This window comes from Fonsecaea pedrosoi, assembly GCF_000835455.1.
Source record: "Fonsecaea pedrosoi CBS 271.37 unplaced genomic scaffold supercont1.7, whole genome shotgun sequence".
Classification (NCBI taxonomy): Eukaryota; Fungi; Ascomycota; class Eurotiomycetes; order Chaetothyriales; family Herpotrichiellaceae; genus Fonsecaea; species Fonsecaea pedrosoi.
The window spans coordinates 802,599-824,875 of NW_013550609.1; the positions used below are offsets into that span (position 1 = coordinate 802,599).

The following is a 22,277-nucleotide window of genomic DNA, read 5'->3' on the forward strand; positions in this document are numbered from 1 at the left end:
CGCAACCGACAAAGCACGAGGAGTGTTGTTCTTGTTTGCGATCGTCGTTGTTGGACCCTCCGTAATCAAACCCGGTGGTGCTGTAGAAAGACATCGGTTGCATCAGCCAGATAGCAAAGAATCGTCACACATCGACTTATTCCATCCTCATATTTCGCGTCGAACCCTAAGTGAATACCTTCGTCAAGCGTCAATACTCTCTGGAGTAGGCGGGGCGTTTCCCAACGACTCAGACCCTATTGCTTCTTTTGGGCCTTTCTTCTTGCGGTGGCGTTGGCGCTGGCCTGTGCCTTTGCCTTTGCCTTTGCCTTTGCCTTTTTCCGGGCTCGCTTTTTGGCCTGCCGTCTCTTGTATGCTTTCGCTGACGTTGCTGGCCTCTCCACGGCCTCTGAGAATGTCAGCCCAGACACTCTCGTCGATGGGTGACTCACTTCGTCGATCGTCCCGGATTTTAACGCCAGGGCTGCTGGCACTGGTGCTAGCAATCGCAGGACTAGTGGCTGGGTCTGTGCCTTGGTTAGGATTCTGGTTGAGATTCAGGCTGCGGTTAATTTCATTCTCGAGTCCATCTAGACTGGAAAGGACCTCGGCGTCGGACAGGAGAGTCTGTTCTGCAGCGTGAAGTCGTCGCGAGACTGAAGAGTCACCCTCACCACCGCTTAGCTCCGGAGACCCGACACTAGGTGTAGGAGATAGCCCACGGTCTGGGGCACCTTGAAGAGCCTTTTGATCTACTGTCTCGTCGACCACACCAGGTGCTTGTCGCTTGCCTGTCTGCCATTCTCGAATCATTCTGGATACATCGACCTGCCATTTGAGTTCTTCCAATTTTTGCTGGATAGAATAGACGATTTGTTCTTGTTCCCGCTGCCAGTTGAACAGCGCTGGACCGCCTTCTCTGGGCGCGTTGTTGAGGAACTCGGGAATCTGCAACAGATTGTGGGGTTGTGCCAGGCCTTTCAGCTGGCTATCGTCAACGAGGACAGTATTACTCTGATCCCACTTTCGTCCGGTTCCTGCTTTCTTTCTGATTTTCTTGTCTTCCCAGATGGGTTCGAGCTTCTTGTACACCTGCACTTTGGTGTCGTACTGTTCTCTGCTGAGGCCCAGCTTATCTCGAGCCCAAACACCAGCCATTGCACCCCATTGAGTTGGATGAAAGAACTGACTTACCATGGCTGCACAATTCTCAGGCTTCGCCGATGAGTACACCATGACAACATGGTTCTGGAATAGGTAGTCCAACAATTTGGGGACACCAGGTCGCACAATGATGTGCTTAGGACGATGGTGCTGAGGTCTAACAAGGAGTGTGCCGTTGAGGTCGAGAATGACTAGCAGCTTTTGTGGTGTTTCTCTCAGCACGGGCGGTAATGCTGCTTGTCTCTTGTACTCTTCGGTGGCTGTCGGGGCGGGAGGAGGCTTGACATCGGGGATCCATAGCCTGCGCTGCTGAGCTCTGGAAACCGGGGTACTCCCAGCCTGTCCTCGTCTACCCGCAGTCTCAGCAGACGACGCAGGTGCGCGTGCGGCTGGAGTGCTGTAAGGAGCAATTTGCGCTGGCCGTCTCTCTCGGAACTGGTATCGAGATGATGTTTGTGGCTGTGGTACCTCAAATATGTTTTGAGCGTGCTGGACGATATACCTCTCGCGTGTGCCATTCGACACTCTGTTTGACTTGTCAACTCGATATGTAGGATATCGAGCATAGTTATGGACTGACCTTAAAGGTTGATACGGCCTATAGTAAGACGGTAGTTCTCGGGGGGTCTGGGCTGCAAACGCGCCAGGATTGAGTCCTGCTGAGGCGGCAGGGTGTGTCTCGTGCTGAGCGCGGCCAAAGTAGTCACGGTAGGAGGACTGGAAATTGGTGGCAGTCTGCAAATTCGAGTCGTCGTTTCTGTACGGTCTCCACGAATCCGCTGCGTTGTATGTGTCAATTCTGTACTGGAGATAACACTGAAAGTAGTCACCTTGACGGATCTGTGCGTTTCGATCTGGCCTGTAGGAATCATATGCGCCCAGATTCCGTGGCTGAAACTCTTGGGGTATGGCAACCGGCGCCGCAGGCAGTCGATTGTCATTCGGCTGATATCGATCACCTCGAGTCCTACCCATGTTGAGCAACTCTATTGTATGCAAGGACAGTGAAGGAGGATGTAGAGGGGGTCGGAAGAGGTGAGGGATGTGCGGCCACTGGAAGAAGAGTTAGTGGGCGGCGAAAGTGAAATGGGTGTTTGGGTCAGGCAGACTCTTGAATGCGGTCTGCAACAGAGGGCAACCTCTATGCGCAACGCCAGACTGCGCGCACCTCGAATATGTCGAGGGAGAGCCTAGTGGCGGGGGGAGTGAGCCGCAGTTGTAGCTGATAGTGTCTGTATTTGTTTATTTGAAAGACAGGCAGAGAGACGCTGGAGACTAAAAGTTCTGACCGATAATACTATTACTAGCGCAATTGGCATGGGCATTCCATTTTGCGTATGGCGCAGTCGTCAACTTTATCTGGCGTTTAAGGTTGTCGATCCACTTGATGCCTGTAACACACGCATTTCAAAATAAAAAGTTCCATGCTGGGCGCGGGGTCCGCAGTTTGATCAATCATTGCAACCGGTGGCTCTACTCTCGACAGTTTCAATGGCCTCGGGGCGACTCCTAGAAGGTCCCATTCGATTGAGACATGAAGATGAAGAAGATTATGAGCTGGAGCCTTCCGACGAGAATTTAAACAGCCATACGCAGTCGGAGAGTGACATCTCAGAGGAAAGCAACTCGGAGTCTGACAACGAGGTAAATCAATCTACCAGCCGCCGGAGTTCTTCTCCTGTGCTGACAACGTCTAGGATAGCGCTCTGTCATCTGGAATTGAAGCTGACGAAGAAGACTCCTTGGGAAATATCAGCTTCGGCGCTTTGGCGAAAGCCCAGGAAACGTTCGCTCCCAAATCCCGGAAACGAAAGCTCGCGGAGAGCTTGGAAGAGCCCGCATTAGACAAGGCCAAAGTGAACAGAGAAGAATCTTTCGATACGCGCAAAAGAGCCAAGGAAGCACGGATTGATGCACCCAAGAGAAGTTCAAAACATGCGCCCGCCGTTGAGTCGGCGCGGAAGCCGGTCTCGCGGAAGAGAATCATATTCGAGCCACCCCCTTCCCTGAAAGCGCGAGATCCGCGCTTCGATCCCACAGTCATGTCCGCAAATCGAGACAGGAACGCCACGGAGAAGGCAAACCGTAACTATTCTTTTCTGTCCAAATACCAAGCCGACGAGGTTCTGCAACTCAAGGCCCAGATCAAAAAGGCCAAAGACGCCGATGTTGTTGCCGACTTGAAGCGACAAGTCATGTCCTTGGAGTCAAAGATCCGCAGTTCAGAAGCCCATCAGCGTGAAAAGGAGATCCTGAAAAGGCATAAAGAAAAAGAAAAGGAAGCGCTTCGGACTGGACAGAAATCCAAACCTTACTACTTGAAGGAGGCCGATGTTAGAAGACTCGCTAAGGAGGAGAGACTGCAAAGTCTGGGCAAGAAAGTCCGGGATAAGGCAGAGAAGAGGCGACGGAAGAGAGAGAAGGCCAAAGAAGCACGAGATATGCCCAGGGCAAGGCGTGAACGATAGCAATCACGAGATGCAATTGTACCGTGGATGACTATGGTTTCATCTCCATATCTACGACCAACTTTCCGCCCACGCCCCGGTGATAATCCTCGACCAGCTCGTTCAACTTTTCCAGCGGATACGTCCTGATCTTTGCTCTCACGCCGTTCTTGGCCGCGAAATCCACCATGGCCTGCAGCTGTCGGTTCCTCCCAGTCAGGACGCCCACCAGCTTTATGTGTCGAAACACGAGATCGCCAGGCTTGAATCTCCACCCGTCTTTGGGGAAACTCACGCAGACACAGGTACCGTGGTGCTTCAAGATGCCCATACCAAAGTCAAAGGCGGCCTGGGATTCAGGGAGGACGATGGACGAGTCGCACCCCTTCTCGCCCTCGAGCCCCTTTTCAGCCTCGCCGAATATGCGCTTCTTCGCATCATCCACCGATTCCTTCAATGCGTCTACCACCGTGACCCTCTTGCCGTCCTCTCCTAGTCCCTCAATTACATCCTTCAACATACCCATCGCAGGTGTGGTGTCGACTGCGACAACATTCCATCCCAGCTTCGCCGCAAATTGCACCCCCAGATGACCCAATCCACCACCCGCCCCGAGAATCGCCACAGATTTGCCTTGTCCACTGCCCTTTGCACCGGTAGTATCCACACCCGCGGCCTCAAGGGAATTCCAAACCGTGACTCCCGCACACATCAGTGGGGCTATGTCGACTGCTCGCATGCCGCCAGCCTCAGGGACGCGGGCAACCTGCCGGACATCTACAAGACACCACTCCTGGAAACCACCGTCTTTAGTCATTCCCAGATTGCCCGCCCGTGTACACCAGACACCATATCCTTTCATGTCCCCACCATTCTCCGTACACTCCTTGCACTGGCCGCACGGGTTGAACGCCCTCCCAGGCACGCCGACCAAACTTCCGACCTTTAGTCCTTTCGCCTCGGCTACCTTCTGCGCGTCGGCGCCGATCTGCTCGATGACGCCGGCAAATTCGTGAGATCCGATGCGCGGCAGGTCTTGCTGCATGGCACCGGACACGAAAACCGCATCCGTGTGGCAGTACGAGGCTGCCTTGACGTGGACGAGGATCTCATGTCCCTTGGGCGGAGGCGGTGCGGGGTGGTCGGTCTTGAAGGTGTAGGGAGTATTGAAACGTTCTAGCACTTGAGCGCGCATTGTGGACGGGATTCTTCGGTTGAGGGGAATATTACTGGTGTGTTTGGTGTCGCCGCTGCTGTGTGTATGAAGAGTTCTGACAAACCCAACTCGAAAGGTCGCAACCTCACTCGCGCAGCTGCGTCTTGTGAGTCGAGGTTCAACGGAGCTTTGCGTGCGGCGATTCTCTTTCGAACTCGCGGTTGACGATGGCAAGTGCTGTAACGGTGACGATAAAGCTGATGCCCGCGAAGATGACGGCGTCCTACTTGGGCCTGTCGTCTGTCGGAGGAGGAATTGAAACAGGTCTGTCGTTACTCTTGCCGGACCGTGCACTCTCAGCATTCAAAAAAAGACCTTTTTTCTTTGATTTCTTTTTAGATCTCCCTCTCCTTTTCGGTTATATGCTCCAAAAAAATACCCCCGCGACGGAGAAGTTTCTCCGAGATATTGGATATCTTTCCGTTGCGTAGTATCCGGGTAGATACGAACAAAGACCTCCTTGTCTCCCGTTCCCCGTCTCCCGTCAGCAGTCAATCGATTGATATACAGTACCTCGTACTTCTAATCGACTTCCGAAGAAGAGGTAAGTAAGAGTGAGGCAGGAGGAAGTGCGGGAAAAAAGAACGAAACTTGAAGGAAACTATTCTTGTTTCCAAAAGAGAATAAAACACACCGAGGGAACTTAGGAGGACCTCAACAAGGGTTCCAGCACAGACTCGGACTCGGACTTTGGATATTTGAACAAAAAAAAAAGGGTATCAGAAAGGGGAGGGGAAAGGAAGGGCATTGAGAGGTAAGGTCTGAATGAGGTTTTGCCATGTTGGAGAAAAGGACTGTTCAGCCTCGTCTGTGGGTGGCGGGGTCGAGGCTTTTCTCCAATTCCGAGTTGGGGAAGGCGAAGGAGCAAACCGCGAGACTGCCGAACTGTGTAAGGCTCTATACAATCTCAATCTGACGTTCACTTTCCTCTCTGTCCGTCCAACAAAATGTCGCATCGATATAGGAGCCATCCAGATAAAAAGAAATTTAATCCCGACAAAGGGAATGCTCTTCAGCTTTGGCACCGATCAAGGTGACTAAATTTCCCATTTTCCAAGCCTAGCGAATCTGTGCACTACCAAATTCGTCCTCCTTTCCCACCCATCAATCCCGAACGTAATCACAAGATAAAATGCATCATCATCAACCCTGTCCTTGGTATCTGGGAGACCTTTGGCGCCCACCACATCCTCCTTAAAATCAGCCGTCCCACCCGATTCGTTGTGTCCTGAAGTCGGTAATTGGTATTAAGCAATAGTCCCAGTCCAGCCAGTCCTTGTTCATCATTACGCAGTTGTCCCCTTTGCAAGTTCATCAGCCAAAAAGAACACCTCAATCCCCAAAAGGCGATTCAAATCCCACAGAGCTCAATAGATCAGAGGTCCGAGAGAGCAATAGCCAGTTGTCTCATTACGCCATAAAGCGCCGTCGCCCAAGAAGAGCTGGGAATACGTTTTCAGTATCCAAAGGACATGAAAGCGACGAGCTGTTACAAATCAGGAGTGGAACAAGTCCCAGGCTCTCGAGCACAGGCTCAAGAACTCCTCCTTCTTTGCTCTCTGAGTAGCCGGGCTGTCCCTTCCCTCCCCAAAAGGTCCGTTGTAACGAATTCGATCGGGGCCTGGACCGAGCGGGGGACTGCTGCCATCTTCATACTCGTTGCGACTTCTCCTCCTGCTTGTGGATTGCATGCTGGGTTGGTATTTATGCGGAGTCAGACTGTCTTTATGCCCAACGCGAGGTGAAGGAGGTGTAGGGGGTTGGTGACCACCATAGTGAACGATTTTCGGCAACAGCTCCTCCCGGCCCCCGGTCAACTCATGCACTGCTTCTTCCGCCGATCGATATTCTCTTGGGCGGTCGAAATTATGTGATTGATGCTGAGACGCCGGGTGAGCTGTTTGCGGAGCGAATCCTGGCGATGGCAGGGGAGGACCATGGCTTTGAGACGAAGTTGAGCTTGCGTGAAGGAAAGGCGGTCGACTAGCGCCCGGATGCAATTCGTTAGCCCCGAAGACATCGGCAATAGGAGGCAACCGGTTCGTTGTCTGCATAGCAGGCACATGATGAATATGTGAGTTTTGCGCCAGGTTGGGTGTTTGGTTGTTAATCTGCCTCGACATAGGAGGAGGGTCATGTCGACCGGTGAAGGTCTGATTCAATGGTGCGGATTGTATGACCCTTTCGTTGGCAAATCGTTCGGCGGGAGGGGGGACAATCGATAAACCTGGTGGGGGTCTCTTCTTCGAACCATTTACGGTGCTCTTGCTCGAGGTTGGGCCAGCTCCTTCACCAGGCTTTCCAGACTCGGGCGCATCGCCTCGAGCGGATTTAAGGAGTCTTGCCTGGATGATTGATCGTTGTTGGTCCCGGACTGAAATGCTGCGTTCAAGCTGTTCCCGCATGGCAGGATCTTGGGTCTGAAAGCCAGGCGACAAACAGGCTAAACCGACGTCATGCATCACCAGGCCGTCTCTTGCAGTCAGTGGTGTTGCAGAAGGCCGCGAGTTCAAGCCGGTGGAGATCGAGGTATTTGTATTCAAATCCAACTTCTTTGGACGGTGACGAGTACTCGCCTGGAGCGAGGGAGATGTTGGTGGCTCTTTCTTGACGATGATCTTGGGATTTCCGTTGCTCCTACTGCTGGGTCGGAGGACAATCAGCTATCGTTTAGCAGGAAATAGGAGCGTCGATACAACTTACGACCTAGGGGACCTTTTCCCATCTGAAGGTGTCCTTTCACTTGAATTCATGCCACCACTCATTTCCGAGGTCATGGCCATATCTGAATTTCTGTCCTTAGGGGTCGAGTTACTCGAAGGAGCTAATGGTGGATATGCTCTTGGGCTCGGATTTCGGTCAAGGGGTGGGAGCGCAGCCATTATTGCTGGAGCTACAGCTGTCGACATGGTGAGGTCGGCCGTCAGAAACCGGGATGCAGAGGGGCTGCTGAGGACTCGAGTCGCACAGGTAGCCCTTGACAAAACAGCAGTGAACAATCCAGCTCTTTCTCCCAGTGATAAAAGACTTGTAGGTTCAAGCTTCCCACCGATAGTCGATTGTAAAGGCGTCGGAGGCGGCCCCCAAAAAAGAATAATTGGACGCTAAACGAATGGCTTCGCCAGCAAGCAGCGCGAGATGGATGGCGGCGATTTGCCAGCAAGTCGAGCACAACCTTGCGAGTAGCGAGCGACCGTGGTAGCGACAAAAAAATCGAAAGGCGACTTGAGGTGTTTTGTGAGAGGCGGAATAGTAGAGAACGGGATGAGCAAGCAACGAGCGGCTAAGGTCGTGTAGAAAACAGACCTCGCGGATGCAGGTGACGGATGGATATGGAAGGGGGGAAAAGGAAAGGATACGAGCACAAGTGCAATTGGGAAAAATGGAAATGGGAAAAGGCGGGCGGCGCAGGGAGGGGAAGGGAGGGCAGGGAAGGGAGCAAATGGAACGCGCAGGAGGGCCCCAAGGAGCCCCCAAGGACACCCGCAAACGAGAGACACGACACCGGTCGAGTGTCGCGAGTCTCGTTGGGTTCACACTAGGGATTCAGAATTGGGAACTGGAACAGATGAGATCCAAGCCCCTAGCCTCGACTGGTGTTAGGCCCACCCGCCTGAGCCAGGAACAACGTCGAGAAGTGGTCCTGGGTGGGCTTCGGTGGCACTGGGGTCTAAGAACAAACTGTCAGTGCTTCTCTTCCGGCCTGCCATGTGTCTGCGCAGATTGTGGCCGTTAAGCCGAGTCTGGGCTAGCGATGAATAACCAGAAGTTTCATGGGCGCCACCTTGAGGGCCTCTCCAGGGGGGCGTGCATCTGACACGCAGCACCAGAAGCACGAGCAGCACCCACAAACACCCAAAAGTTCGAGCTGGAGTTATGCCGACCCTGGTTCACTCCCCGTCGACTCCCAGCATCTGCGGCGTGATGGCATTACCACTATGACTCGATCCCCCATTCTGGTGCCATCCATGGCTCGATCCCAACCGGTTCATGTTTCGGACTTCGCTAGTTTGTCCTCTAGTCAGCCAACACACGCGGGAACCTCTCGGATGCGACAACTAAGCGACCTCATTCGGCCCAGAGCCTAAGCTTAAAGGCTTGCCTCGCGCTCCTGGAGCTCTTGACTTTGCCCACCCTGCGGCAAATCGTGTTTCATATGCCGAAGCTTTGCGTCAATATTATTGTCATGGGCATTTGTGGGCTTTGATGGTCTCGAGCCGTTTTACTCCTCGCACTTGGTCCTGACACCAACGGGTTACAGCCCTCCCCACAGAACTCACCTTTGGATCGTGGACGCGGTCCATCTCTGCACTGTGCTGCGAATGCTACCCCGACCCTGCTTTATCGGTGTCACATATTAGTCGCAAAAGAGGAGGAATTCGAGTGCACAATATGAACCTGGTTGGAAGCGACCCGGAAGTTCGGATTCGTACGGGCAGCACTAGGTCTAACATCAGCCTCTGACGAATGCATGTCACACGTTGCAATCGGTTCCAGGTTCCTAGCAAGGAATCGCACTATCGCCCAGCTCGGTGGAATGAGATGCAGCTTACCGCCCGCCAAAACATACCCTAGACCTCGTTTGTTGGGGACTATTCGGCATTGCTAGGTACCAAATAGAGGCATCCCAAATGTTCTACCTAGCTTCCAAGGCCGAAGCGAAGGTTACTCACTCATGCACTGCATTTTCCAGATGCATTGATACGCACGAGAGCCTAACAGCAACAACAGAAGTTTCCATGCCCGTTGACTCAACGGCTGCAATGCTTGACCAAAACCTGCAACATCCAGAATGGGCACAGGGTACTCCATACCATGATTAATTTGACCAGAAACAGTACACTACGCGGAGAAGGCGCTCTACCCTTATGTGCCTAAACACTCTCTAGGTGAATCACAAGTGGATGGTGAAACGCTTCTAGTGGCCGATCGTGCTGCGGCAGCCTTCAACTGCTGGGGCAGCTGAACAACGAACAACAGCCTCTCGATGATCCTGCGAGTAATCATGGTGCCCCTCAAAAATTGGATGGCACTGGTTGAAACATGGCCTGCGAGCCCTTGCACGTCTTTCAGCACTGTCGCAAGAAAAGAAGTCCTCGTGATCATTGTCCTACGTGACTTGTGTCAAAATCTTCACATCTTCCGAGTTCTAGCCATTTCATGATTGGATGCCTTTTCTTCCGCCAGAGGCCTCACATCTCGCTAGTTTCAGGCGTTGGTATTGCAATTCCAACTACCCCTACCTGAAGCCACGAGGTAGCCCAATCGTGGCGCCCAGATGAGCGAATGACGAGATGCCTTGAAACGCCCGCACGAGGCTAACCAGGCAGCCAGGCAGTCTCTGTCTGGTGAGTACATATGGAGGTACTTTGACGGCCAGGCTGCCTCATCATCGTCCGACTTCAGGTTCAGGGACTGTTACTCGAGACTACGAGTCTGTTCTTGACACAACCGTCATATCGCGCCTCTTATGCCGACACAGGAGTGGACTTTGTAGCGCTTTCCGCGCGTATCGCGTGGCACAAGCACGGAAGAAGTCTTCGCAACCACTACGGATTCGGTGCTTTCGATAAGAGATTCTCGTTGTCCCACCTTTGATCGCTAGTTCGCTGACGCCATTCTCTTGACAGCAACCAATTTTGATTTTCTATTATTATTATTACTTGCAGGTACGACAAGCATTACTAAGTACCTACCTAGTAGTACTCCGTGGTAGGAGATCTATCCACCTTGCTTTCATCATACCTCGGCACTTCATCTCTAGCTACACTATGGATGTACATCAAATGTCTGGAGAGCAAACAGTACGAGCAAAACACGGCCACAAAAGGTTTCCATCAGATCACGACATGCAGCACGTTCTGCAATAGTTCACTCTCTGAAAAGAAGCCAACGCAACCAAGAACGTCTTGTCAAGGTCTGACTGGGCGAAGAATACAAGCATGACGACCCATTTTTGAGACTCGTATCTTTATGGAGAACCACGTCGCTCGACGTTGTGCTACCCTTTCAGCATACGCAGAGTCGGTATTATGGGAGCTTCTCATAGTCTCTTTGGGACTCCCCCGTGATAAATGCTGATGCATCGGTTTTTCGTTGTATGATAGCGAATGCATGACTGTGGGTGTTTCGCCCTGGCTCTAGTCGTGCAAACTCGCACAGCACCTCCGGGAAGAAAACGGTGTCTTTACCACATGGCCTCCGTTTGATTCTTGAGAAATGCACAACATCGCTCCATCTTCGAGAAAGGGAAAGCCTGCATAGAATCCGAGTCACAACACCCAAACTATTCCTCGTATTTATGGTGTGAATAGACAGCAAGTGAGTGAAATCTTTGCCCATAACAGCACATACTAGATCATAAAATCAGGAGACACAGGAGGTCTATCGCGAGGAAGCGAACTCGACAAGATGATGCAGAATCTACTGTTGTACTTTGGTGCTCAGTACTCGGTTCCGCTTGACCTATTCCCAATTAGGCGAGTCGCCTCTGGTGTCTTGGCATCAAGAACCAGTTTCCGAGAACCTTGAAGATTTTATATCAATTGTCGCATCTGTTTCTGGTCCACCAACGTCCATTCATCGCCATCTGTTCGAGAAACATATTGACTACAACATATCTCAAGATGTCCGAGGTTTCAGAAGGCGACGTAAACGATCCCGAATATATTGAGGATTTGCTGTTGCGCGGGGCGAAGAAGCTGATCGTGGTAAGTTTCTGGGAGCGGCGGGATTTTGATACAACAAAAAAAATCTTTGATCTACGGTTCTGATGCCTCTTGTGCTGCAGCTTCCTGGCGCATCTTCGCATGCAGCATCATTCCAATTCGAAAAAGAAGACCACACGATGGGCAATGCTCTGCGGTATTTTGTTAACAAGAAGTATGGCTCCGTGAAGGATGGAGGTTTTTTGGAGTAGATCATGGGATTGACTTTTGCAGCCCCGATGTCGAGTTCTGTGGCTATACAATTCCACACCCGTCCGAGACGAAAATGAACATTCGGATACAGACTTGGGGTGAGTGGCTTCTCGTGGTCCTCGTCTCATTCACCGCCCAATGCTGACCCAGACCAGAGGATACCGAGACAACCGCTGTCGACGCACTCAGGAAGGGTTTGTTAGATATGATTGCTGCTTGCGAAGTGGTGTCAAAGAAATTCTCAGAAGCGCGAGACGAATTCAATGCTTCAAATTTATGACCAGGTACCACGAACGGTCGGGGTGTTGAGGGAAATGGATTTGCATTGGAAAGGCGCTCGGAGTGTCGGTAGATTTTGGAGGGTCTTCTCCTTCTAGCTATGTACAGTTGCTCCAGCGTTGCTGCCGAACGGGAATCTGCCTTAGTTACGGCCCTAAAAAGAAGCAAGAGTTAGCCAGCAGGAACAGTGCTGATAGGTGTGCGGCATTGCTTGATGCATACCTCAAGAAAACCCTGGATGAAGTTCTTCGGCAATTTCGCATTCTCATCTTCATCCACCCTAAAGTACTTCATGACGTGTGAGTACTGCTTCCAGTAATTCAACATTTCCTGCGGTGAACACCCATCTCGTCAGTGTCTGCATGCCACCTTCAGACCATCTTTGTGTAATATTGAACCCACCTGAAATTCTGCATGACTCTGTTGGAGTAGGACGTCGACTGCCTGTACATTGTTGACATATCTGTGCTTTTCGAACTCTTCTCTGACTTTCGTACGGATTCTGGAGACCGGCATATTGAGGGAGTAGAGCTGTTGGATCTCAGGTCCCTTGAATTCCAAAACTCTCAGTCAGCCACCCTTATCCCCCCCAAGCGTAACGAGGTCCGGTATTATGTTCGCGTACCGCTCTCAGCCATTCTCGATAGGACTTCAGGACTCGCCGTCGTGCATCTGACCAATTGATTGCTGTCATCCGGTCAGTGAATTCCCACCCGTAAGAAGACTGGACCCCGAGGATCGTGACACCTACAAGAACGTGACCGTTGGGCCAGATATGTGGGATTTATGACCATCTTGGAGCTCTCAACTCTCACATATGAGGTCCACAGAGAGAATGTGAAGTTCCGGGGTACTGCTAGGTCCAAGTCGCGGTTTAAGTGTGGTGAATCCAGCTTCGAGCTCGAGGTGCGGCAGCGTCACCTTCCGCTTGTGTTTGCTCCGCAGAATCTCGATGTCGGCGACAATCCAACCTAAGCCTGTTATGGAAAAGACTAATCTACATTCAGCAAGGATTTATTGCTGCTCTTGTTTAGCATCTATTGACCGCTAATGAAATGCTCGGACGAGTATATTTGTTGGTTCCCGAACTTCGAGGTGCTCTCAGAGGTACGAGTGTTGATTCAATTGCTCGGACAAGCTCTTAAGCTTGTCAATTAACAGGAACTGAAAGTATTGACCATCTAGTGCGCGCCACCGATAATCGCATCAGGGTTCACTAGCGCGGGTCTGAGGCCTTGCGATTACCAAAGGACGAGACCTGATTGATTGCATGGCGGCTGCGAAAGACAACCGCCAAAAGCAGCGACAACAAAACCCCGTGTTGGGCAAGTCTGACAAGACGGATTTACTTTTTCTTTCTCGACCCGTCTTTCACGAAACAGCAATCGTCGAGACAGGTCAAAATGGGGTCAATAGAACGAACTATGCCGTTATCACTACCGCGCCGAACTTACACACTCTCGCGCATCACCAACGAGACCAAGATCCAGGTGTCGCTCTCGCTAGATGGAGGCCCACTCCTCGCATACGAAGCCTCCCAGCATTTCCCTTCGGCGATATCACCAGCTCAGAAACAGGCACATCCCGACGTCCTGTTTCCTCTGCCCACATCGCACCATGCGACACAGATAACGCCCACTCAGCAGATAGCCATATCCACGGGCATTGGATTTCTGGACCACATGCTGCACGCACTGGCGAAGCATGGAGGTTGGTCCCTCGCCATCCGGGCAAGTGGTGATCTGATCATCGACGACCACCACACGGCAGAGGACGTCTTTTTGGCGGTCGGATCAGCGTTCAATGCCGCGCTGGGGAAACGGACTTCTCTCGTCCGCTTTGGTCGCGGTGACGCCCCCCTCGACGAAGCCTTGTCGTGGGCAGTCATCGACCTTTCCAACCGACCGTACAGTGTGATAGATTTTGGATTCACCCGCGAGAAGATCGGCGATTTGAGCACAGAGATGATCACGCATGGTCTCGAGAGTTTTGCACAGGCTGCCAGTGTCACCTTGCATGTAAAGTGTGTTTACGGAAGCAATAACCACCACAGGGCGGAAAGCGCTTTCAAGGCGCTGGCAGTGGCTTGCAGACAGGCTTGCGAGAGGAGAGCGGAGGGCGCGGTGGGTAGCGGAGACGTGACGAGTACAAAAGGCGTGCTTGGATCGAGTGTGACAGGCTAGAATCGAAAACCCAATGGACAGAGCGAGTTTATTTCTGGTATTTGTCTGCTCTTTCAACCCATTATGGCGCAAACACGAGTCGAGCGGCAACCCCGCTGACCAAAACAAATTCGCATGCTGCCTTGTAGCACCTTTTCATACAGAAGCCAAACCCAGCCAAACACAGGATGTTGCGACACAATCTCCGCCGAGTTGGGTTGACCCCGTATGCCTGTCCTGTAAGACCCGGATAGCAAAACACCAAACAATACCAACATCTTTGTGAATCATAAAGTCATGCCAGCTCAATGCATTCGCTCAACCCAATCCACCCCAAGCGCCTCGAATCCTTCTCGCTAATTGGATATCCTTCTGCATAATCGTAACCCGCTTCGCATGGATGGCGCACAGATTTGTGTCTTCGAAGAGATGCACAAGGAATGCCTCGCTCGCTTCTTGCAGGGCCTGGATTGCTTGACTTTGCCACCGAAGATCTTGCGCAGCGTGGTACGGAAGGATAGAAAGGGCGACTTCTCGGACGAGACGAGCGAAAGGCAGTTTCAGGATTAAGAGGTCGGTGGATTGCTGATATCTTCGGATTTCTCTGAGTGCGAGTGTTCCAGGTCGATATCTTCGGGGTCGTCGCACGGGTATGGGATCGCCAGCTGTCGAATGTTGTCAGCATGTGGGTGTTGTGTGGGTTTATATATATATATATATATATATATTGATGGGAATGTCTTGGAACTTACGTTGCGCGCGGAGCCGCTTGCCTGATGTTGTTCTAGGTGACGGGTTCACTCGTTGAGCCTGTCCTCTTTTGGGGGTAAGAGGTCCTGAGCGTCGCCGGATGCTTTTTGTCTGAGCCATGTATACAGCGTCGTGGGTGGTCGACTTGGGACTGAGTCAAAAGTAAGGGAAACCAATAGAGGGCGCGGGATCTCGTGGCTGGACGCGCGAGTATCAGCTGGTTCTGGAAGTCGACAGAGATGGCTGCATGGACTCCGAAGTCAATGGTTGCTGGCGGGCCGTAATAGTCTAGAATAACTGGGTGAGGCTCAACAGATGAGATGCGTGCGCGGGCCAGGCGGGCATATGAAGGTCGCGTCTATGTACAGACATCATTCTCCGCGCGTTACGAAAGACCCACCACCCACAACTCGGTACAAGTCGGCATCTGGCCCGCTTTACTGAACGGTCGCTTCACCTGCCTAATACGACGACTTCATTCCTCGCCGTTCCTTTCTTCGGAGCCATGCGCGCCGCAGTTGCTGTGGTTCGACATCATTCCATTCCATACATCCCGCCAGCCCCCAAAGTAAAGCCTGCTCAAACCTCGCCCCCCTATGTTCTTCATGATGATGTCTCATTCCCTCTGAGAAGAGGCCACCTAAACACCTAACCTCTCTCTACCGCTACATGAACCTTTCCTTTCCTATACTATCTCCAACTCCGCCAGCAGATCACTTGTACCATGACTACTCGGACCTACGTTCCCCGATCTTGACTCAGTCCGTACTATCGCCTATCTACACCATCGTCCAGAGTCCCGAATTCCTCTCAGACTTTTCTCGCACCATCCTCCCATTTTTTGACCTGATACCTTGGATAATGGCCGCGATACTTGGGGGCGGGGGTGAAGATGGCCTCGGCCAACTGGGGCAGTTTCCCCTCGAACAGTGGTTTTTTGAGATGCCGCCTTGCACCCGGTACTGGACGACGGCAACGGTTATTACATCTATATTGTTGCAGTGCAAAGTCATCACACCATTTCAGTTGTTTTATTCATGGCGTGCCGTCTACTATAAGTCGCAGGTGGGTGCATATGTCTACAACGGCCAAGCGCGCATTTGCTAACGTTCCCAGTATTGGCGACTGTTAACTACGTTCATATACTTTGGTCCGCCGTCACTGGACCTAGCCTTCCATGTGTTCTTCCTTCAGCGATATTCTCGACTGCTAGAACAAGGCTCTGGGGCCTCACCAGCCGTCTTCTCTTGGCTGCTATTATACGCATGCACGTCGCTGCTAGCCTTGAGCTCACTTACTACATCCATCCCATTCCTGGGCTCGGCACTATCCAGCACTCTTGTATACATCTGGTCACGACGTAACCCCGACACTCGACTGAGCTTTCTCGGCGTTCTTGTCTTCACCGCCCCTTATCTCCCGTGGGTTCTAATGGCCTTCCACATGTTTATGCATGGCAGCATTCCCAAGGACGAGATACTCGGTGTGATCGTGGGCCATGTCTATTACTTCTTCGCGGATGTTTGGCCTGGTTTGCATGAGGGCCAACGACCGTTGGACCCTCCTGATTTCTGGGTCCGCTTATGGGAGGGTCGACGCGACGAAACTGGTGTGCGAAACATTGACGGTGACGTGGCAGCTGCAGCAGCTCGGCCGGGCGAAGTACGGTGATAACAAGCTAGACCCTGGATTTGAACAACAACCGTCGAATTTCTCAACCTGTTGCGACCGGGATTGATAACACCAATAGAACCTGGCTGTGGATTACACATAGATACAGCAAAACAGAATAGACCTGTCATTACTCAACACTCGAAATTCATCTGGACATGAATATCAACTTATTATTCACGTGGATTTGTATCTGAAATGCCTTCACTATAGCCCGCCCACAGAAGTCAAAATGGGTGGCACGCCAGAGACCAGCACTCCTAGCGTTGCTCTTCATCTTCAGGGATACTCCAATTGATCTTCGACAGCTGGATGAGAGAGCAAATAATTTGTGCGTCGTTCATGTGCGCGCATACTCTGCTCTACACTACGAAATCAAGATTACCGAGAACAAATACCTCAGAACCTTAAGCAAGGAGCAGCTCAACCTCTGTGGAGAGCTAGGTACCTGGCGAGAGAGACTCGGCTCTTTCGAGGTACGTTGGAGAACTGTGCTTCTCGGGGCCATTGCAACCAGTCAAGTCCTTGGCAACTCGGATTGATGGACAGGGTTGTTGGGCAGCATATTCCAAGAGATCAGGACACTTCACTAGGAAAAGAGCGTGACATTGATCCTACCTACACCGCTCGCTTGATTCGGCGAGGCTGCAATTTCGACCTCTGGCAGATCAACCCCGAAGCCTCAAAGATTAGACTGAATGATCAAGTCGATTTGTCTGATCAACGATTGGACGACACGGTCTACTGCTGCGCTCTGCGTTTGATCACTGGTCAAAAGTTCTACAGCCAGTGATGCATGATTGATGTACTTGGAACCAAAGTTTCGCAGACTCTGCGCGATTTGCCACAGTAGCAAACGAGAAATATTATCAGCTGAGTGGCTATCCACGTCTTTGGAATCGAACTTTGCAACAATATGTGGCCCACATGCTGAGAAGGGCATATAAACGGTTCCATCAAAACACCCCAGAGTCGGACGGATCCCTGCAATATCAAAGCTTGATCTTTCTGGTCACGGCGAGTTTCCATCGGATCTACTGTGTACCACGCTTTCTTCCTTTGACACAAGATGCGAACGTATTTGTTGAGAGACGTCTTCTTCTTGAAAATCTCTGCTGGGTTGATTTCGACACCAGGCGAGTGCCTATAAACATGAGCTCTGCCGTTGACCAATCTGCAATACTTTCTTTCCTCTTTCCCATGTCTCTCTTTCTCTATCTTTTGCCTTATACTGTCCTTGAACCCTCCGGTTCTCTCCTTTTGTCTCTCACTTGGACCATCCTCCGTCATCTCGCCCTGCGCTTGAGTCCCCTGTCGCAGTGCCCTGTGCTTGTACCTTGATGCTTTGCCCCCCGCCGCATTCCCCTGTGCCTTGCCTTGACTCCACCTATCTGTTCTTATCCTTTTTATACATTGAAACCATCCGAACCCTCACCCTGAACGTCGTCCCGTATTCTAACCGCCAACAAGTTCTGATCAGCACGTCACTGTTGATCAGGAATAAACAGATTCCTATTGCATCAGGTTCTATTTTTGTGTGTGTGTGTGTGTGTGTGTGTGTGTGTGTGTGTGTGTGTGTGTGTGTGTGTGTCTCTCTCTCTCTCTCTCTCTCTCTCTCTGTGTGCACCTTGCACTTTGCGCACGAGACCACCAATTTTTTGTTCTTGTTCCAAAAAGGAGAAGAAAAAAAAAACTTGTGTCGATCTATGGCCTTTACACTACCGCCGCTGATGCGAAAAAAACATGACAAAACCTTTTCATCATTCGCTCTTTTTTGTTTTCTGCCTCGTCGCAAAGCGTTGCAGAAGAAGTTTTACTGTCGTGTCTCGGTGCCTCTTTGGGAGGAGGTAGGAGGAGGTATGAGGGAGAAGAGGGAGAAGAGGGAGAAGAGGGAGAAGAGGGAGATTATTTGCCTGTTTATTCGTTTGGCTGGCTGGTGGCGTCCCGACCTTGGTTCTGTTCACCTACCATGCCAACATACCACTATCACAAGGGCTCGTAGACCGTGGATACCATCTCGTGAGATACAATACACACATGCCGTACATGGACAGATGACCATTTTGTAGGAGAGGGGGTGTCTGGCATTCTGGCGCCTGGAGCCGAAATACTCGAGCTACCAACATCACTTCGCTGAACCGAGACGTTCTGTATTGTATGTACTTGTAGGTGTGGGAAACCCGTGGGTCTGGTGGCCACAGAATCACAAGTGAAATGGTACTCTGGAGGAACTGCTCAATTCGTATTCCTTTGTCTGCTCTATGGGGTCTGTGGATGGCAAGCAAAGAGTGAATATGAGACGCGGCGGGTCTGTCTATCTGCCTTGCTACTGTCGGAACTGAAGAAACACGAATCCACTCGTCAATCGTGCATCATGTTTCTCAACCGAGAGTTGGTCTTCCTTGCCTGTCATACTATCATGCACAACATCCACTTGTCATCCGAACTGTCATTGTTGGTATCATCATCACATCCGCTCAACCAGGAGCAACGTCTTGCAACGGCGAGAATGTCGACGCATTGCTTTACTTGAAGACCTTGCCGTCAGCCCACTCGTACGTCTTGCCATTGACCTCAATTGGCTTGTCCCAAGACCATTGGTCCTCGACGAATGCCTTGTCTTCGGGCTTGCTGGGATCAAGCTTGGTGAACTCGTAGCTCTCCCAATCTGGGGCGACGTCAAATGCGGGCAGAGCTTCGTCACCACGGACCAGGAAAGCGCCCTGGATGACCGAATCGTTGGCCTTTCCGTACACGGAGGCAGCGCCAAAGAGGTATTTGCGGGACGCTTCAAGGCGATTGAAGAATCCACCTGGTTCAACACTTAGCTGAATGTTTCACCGTGAAAGCGGTGGCATGAAGAGGGACGACTTACCAATGAGGTTTGATGACATGAAAGTCAGTGTCAACTCGTCGTTGTACTTGTAATCAATCTTCCACAACGAATACTCCTCTGGTTTGTAGTGCTCCCAGAACCAAGGCAATGCCACTGAACGAGTATCCTCATTGGAATACTTTCTCTTCCAGTCATCGAGAATCAAGGTCGGCTTCGGTAGTGCCTCGAGAGGATGCTTGGCTTTGACCTCTGGTTTGGCCTCCTCTTCCTCCTCTGGTTCCTCCTTGGCGGGTTTCTTCTCGGCCTTCTCCGGTGCAGGAGCCTTAGCAGGCTTTGCTTCCTTCTTGGGTGGGGTATACTTCACGGCCTCTTCGACCAAGATTGGCTCGGGAATGATGGCCTTCCAGATGGGTTGGTTTGTAATGGTCTCAAACCAACGTGTGGTGTTGGGATTCTCTGCACGCCATTCCTTGTCGAGGACATATTGGAAACCGCGGGACATTTGCGAGGTCACATACAGGTCAGCAAGAGTGATGCGCTCTCCAACCAGGAAGGTGTGAATGAGGAAGTGTTGTTCAAGAGCATTGATAGCATCAGAAGCAGCTTTCTTGTGGTCATCAACCGACTTCTTGTTGTAGGGAACCTTGCCAATCAAAGGGCTAAACCACCCAGAAAGGTTGGGGAGGATTTCGCTGTTGGAGAAGGACATCCATCGCACAATGGAAGCATAGTCTTGCTTGGTTTTCCCAAGGAGAGTGGTCTTGTCGTTCTGCGAGGCGACTGCGATCAATTGTCAGCGGAACTCCTGCATGTCCAGTTCGCCAAGGGGTACCAAATAAAGGCTAGGAAACAAGGCCTCTCAGAGTTCAATGTAGTCAACAAGGAATATTCAGACAGGGATAACTGAATATGATAATATGGCTCATCTTTGAAGGCAGGAAATGACAAACATGGAACTGCGGGGCTAGACTCACAATAGATGGCAATGGCAATAGACTCAGTCAAGACGAAGCCATTGGAGCCAACAAAGGTCGGGATTCGTGACAGAGGGTTCAGCTTGCGATATTCAGGATCCGTGACGGGGGTCCTGGTCTCGACGAGTTCGATGTCAAGGTTGTTCTCCTTTGCGACCGCCAAAAGGGCAGTGCTGCGGGCGTTTTCCTACAGGAGTGAAGTCAGTAACGCTTGGCTCTCTGTAAATGTCCATCTGCGTAGGGCTTACCTTGAAGCCGTAGAGCTTGCCGAACGACATGTTGAATCTGGGTACGAATGTCACTCGGGAAGAAGAATGGAATGGAGGTTGTAGAGTTGTCGTGAGGCAAGCGAAATTCAAGTCACAAACAAATTTTTGAGGTCAGTCATAAGTTCCCGCTTTTTGCAGCGCAGGCTCCTAAAAAGGCTTGGCGGAATGTGCGCCCGATCTCCAAGCTCCAACCTCACCAAACTTCATCTCTCACGAAGTGCCATTGGGTTTGCGCTGGATTTTTCCAGGCAATCAATCTGCAAGCCATGATCTGTCAGAGTCTTCTTCTCAGCAGGTGATGAAACACCTCCCTCTGAACATGGCGCGACCCTCAGCGCGGGCCTTCCCGTCCACCATCTCGTTCATCTGTCGCCAATGTCGACTCCATGACAAAATCCAATTGACAGCTCATCGTCAATGGATCCAGCCTCTCGGAAGATATCAGGGCTTCTCTACGACAACACATTCTGCCGCAGAGGTTCAGATCCGTGCTGCGCCCGAGATAGACATTGACGACTCTACATCTCTTCCTGCTCGAATCCTTCCACGGTCTCCCTCCTATTTCACAGCCTCTCCGGTCTTCAACGATCACCTCTTACTGTTACAATCACTCGTCAAGAAACACGCATCGCTACCAACAGCTCCTCCAGACCAGATACTGCGGCCTGCTTGGCTGAAGCTAAATCAATACCGAAGCTCAACAGGCGAACAGGTGGCTGCTTCAAAATATTCAAAAGTGCTGGTTCTTTTGACTCGGTTGAACAAGATTCATCCCAGATATTGTCCCAAGGAAGTGAAGCAAATCCTGACGCGATTCCGACGTCCCGGCTCCGAAGAGATACAGAAGGCAAAGCCTGGTAAAATCGACGAGTATGGCAGGTCTATCGGTATAGGACGAAGGAAAGAGTCCTCGGCCAAGGTGTATCTGGTAGAAGGTACTGGAGACGTAATGGTCAATGGACGCAGCATCGTACAAGCATTCCCACGACCTCACGACCGAGAGAGCGCACTGTGGGCATTGAAGATCACACAAAGAATGGACAAGTACAACGTTTTTGCATTGGTATCTGGTGGAGGGATTACCGGTCAGGCCGAGTCCCTCACATTGGCTCTTGCCAAGGCTCTGCTGGTACACGAACCAGCACTAAAGCCAGCTCTGCGACGAGGTAAGCGAAGTTTTCTCCCAGCTTGTGTTCACTCGCAGTCTCTAATTCTTAATCCAGCCGGCTGTGTTACTTCGGACCCGAGACGCGTCGAACGCAAGAAGCCAGGTCGACTCAAGGCACGGAAGAAGCCAGCTTGGGTCAAACGGTGAGGAGTCGGGACGCGCCAGTGGTACTTCAGTGGTACTTTCTTGTACATCATTGTATCAAGTGCTCCGTGTACATTGGGTGTTCATGCCAGATCTTGTGCAACCAGACCACGATCCTCTCGGGTACACATCGCAAGAGGGGGTGGCCTCCAATCTGTGGTCATTGCTACGGTTTCAACCTGGGGCAGAGCTCTTCTGGTTCGTGGCTCCAAGGAGGAGTAACATGTAATTTGGGACTTGGATTTTCACCATCTGGCACAACGGCTCGACATGCTCCGTGACGGAATTCGGTGCCAAA

General features: G+C 51.5%; 11 protein-coding genes across 11 annotated transcripts; 5 read left to right on the forward strand and 6 right to left on the reverse strand.

Moving 5' to 3' along the window:
* Window positions 1–236: 236 nt before the first annotated feature.
* Window positions 237–2,118, reverse strand: Z517_10356 (uncharacterized protein; the record flags this gene model as incomplete). Its single annotated transcript, XM_013423968.1, has 3 exons — window positions 237–388; window positions 432–1,669; window positions 1,724–2,118. 3 exons carry the CDS (start codon window positions 2,116–2,118, stop codon window positions 237–239), a joined length of 1,785 nt encoding a protein of 594 aa, XP_013279422.1.
* A 516-nt stretch (window positions 2,119–2,634) lies between these two features.
* On the forward strand, window positions 2,635–3,611 carry Z517_10357 (uncharacterized protein; the record flags this gene model as incomplete). The annotated part of the gene is made up of 2 exons (XM_013423969.1): window positions 2,635–2,787; window positions 2,841–3,611. 2 exons carry the CDS (start codon window positions 2,635–2,637, stop codon window positions 3,609–3,611), a joined length of 924 nt encoding a protein of 307 aa, XP_013279423.1.
* Window positions 3,612–3,642: 31 nt separating this feature from the next.
* Window positions 3,643–4,785, reverse strand: Z517_10358 (uncharacterized protein; the record flags this gene model as incomplete). The annotated part of the gene is made up of 1 exon (XM_013423970.1): window positions 3,643–4,785. One exon carries the CDS (start codon window positions 4,783–4,785, stop codon window positions 3,643–3,645), a length of 1,143 nt encoding a protein of 380 aa, XP_013279424.1.
* Window positions 4,786–6,302: 1,517 nt separating this feature from the next.
* Z517_10359 (uncharacterized protein) lies at window positions 6,303–7,715 on the reverse strand (the record flags this gene model as incomplete). The annotated part of the gene is made up of 2 exons (XM_013423971.1): window positions 6,303–7,446; window positions 7,510–7,715. The coding sequence occupies 2 exons, from the start codon at window positions 7,713–7,715 to the stop codon at window positions 6,303–6,305; spliced, it is 1,350 nt and encodes a 449-aa protein (XP_013279425.1).
* Window positions 7,716–11,432: 3,717 nt separating this feature from the next.
* Window positions 11,433–12,006, forward strand: Z517_10360 (uncharacterized protein; the record flags this gene model as incomplete). The annotated part of the gene is made up of 4 exons (XM_013423972.1): window positions 11,433–11,516; window positions 11,597–11,688; window positions 11,748–11,824; window positions 11,882–12,006. The coding sequence occupies 4 exons, from the start codon at window positions 11,433–11,435 to the stop codon at window positions 12,004–12,006; spliced, it is 378 nt and encodes a 125-aa protein (XP_013279426.1).
* A 141-nt stretch (window positions 12,007–12,147) lies between these two features.
* On the reverse strand, window positions 12,148–12,521 carry Z517_10361 (uncharacterized protein; the record flags this gene model as incomplete). The annotated part of the gene is made up of 3 exons (XM_013423973.1): window positions 12,148–12,159; window positions 12,228–12,335; window positions 12,408–12,521. 3 exons carry the CDS (start codon window positions 12,519–12,521, stop codon window positions 12,148–12,150), a joined length of 234 nt encoding a protein of 77 aa, XP_013279427.1.
* Window positions 12,522–13,408: 887 nt separating this feature from the next.
* Z517_10362 (uncharacterized protein) lies at window positions 13,409–14,188 on the forward strand (the record flags this gene model as incomplete). Its single annotated transcript, XM_013423974.1, has 1 exon — window positions 13,409–14,188. One exon carries the CDS (start codon window positions 13,409–13,411, stop codon window positions 14,186–14,188), a length of 780 nt encoding a protein of 259 aa, XP_013279428.1.
* A 297-nt stretch (window positions 14,189–14,485) lies between these two features.
* Z517_10363 (histone H3-like centromeric protein CSE4) lies at window positions 14,486–15,037 on the reverse strand (the record flags this gene model as incomplete). The annotated part of the gene is made up of 2 exons (XM_013423975.1): window positions 14,486–14,832; window positions 14,920–15,037. 2 exons carry the CDS (start codon window positions 15,035–15,037, stop codon window positions 14,486–14,488), a joined length of 465 nt encoding a protein of 154 aa, XP_013279429.1.
* A 741-nt stretch (window positions 15,038–15,778) lies between these two features.
* On the forward strand, window positions 15,779–16,588 carry Z517_10364 (uncharacterized protein; the record flags this gene model as incomplete). The annotated part of the gene is made up of 2 exons (XM_013423976.1): window positions 15,779–15,982; window positions 16,034–16,588. 2 exons carry the CDS (start codon window positions 15,779–15,781, stop codon window positions 16,586–16,588), a joined length of 759 nt encoding a protein of 252 aa, XP_013279430.1.
* A 2,525-nt stretch (window positions 16,589–19,113) lies between these two features.
* On the reverse strand, window positions 19,114–20,676 carry Z517_10365 (uncharacterized protein; the record flags this gene model as incomplete). The annotated part of the gene is made up of 4 exons (XM_013423977.1): window positions 19,114–19,400; window positions 19,464–20,204; window positions 20,399–20,585; window positions 20,647–20,676. The coding sequence occupies 4 exons, from the start codon at window positions 20,674–20,676 to the stop codon at window positions 19,114–19,116; spliced, it is 1,245 nt and encodes a 414-aa protein (XP_013279431.1).
* Window positions 20,677–20,986: 310 nt separating this feature from the next.
* Window positions 20,987–21,982, forward strand: Z517_10366 (uncharacterized protein; the record flags this gene model as incomplete). Its single annotated transcript, XM_013423978.1, has 2 exons — window positions 20,987–21,833; window positions 21,891–21,982. 2 exons carry the CDS (start codon window positions 20,987–20,989, stop codon window positions 21,980–21,982), a joined length of 939 nt encoding a protein of 312 aa, XP_013279432.1.
* Between the last annotated feature and the right edge of the window lie 295 nt (window positions 21,983–22,277).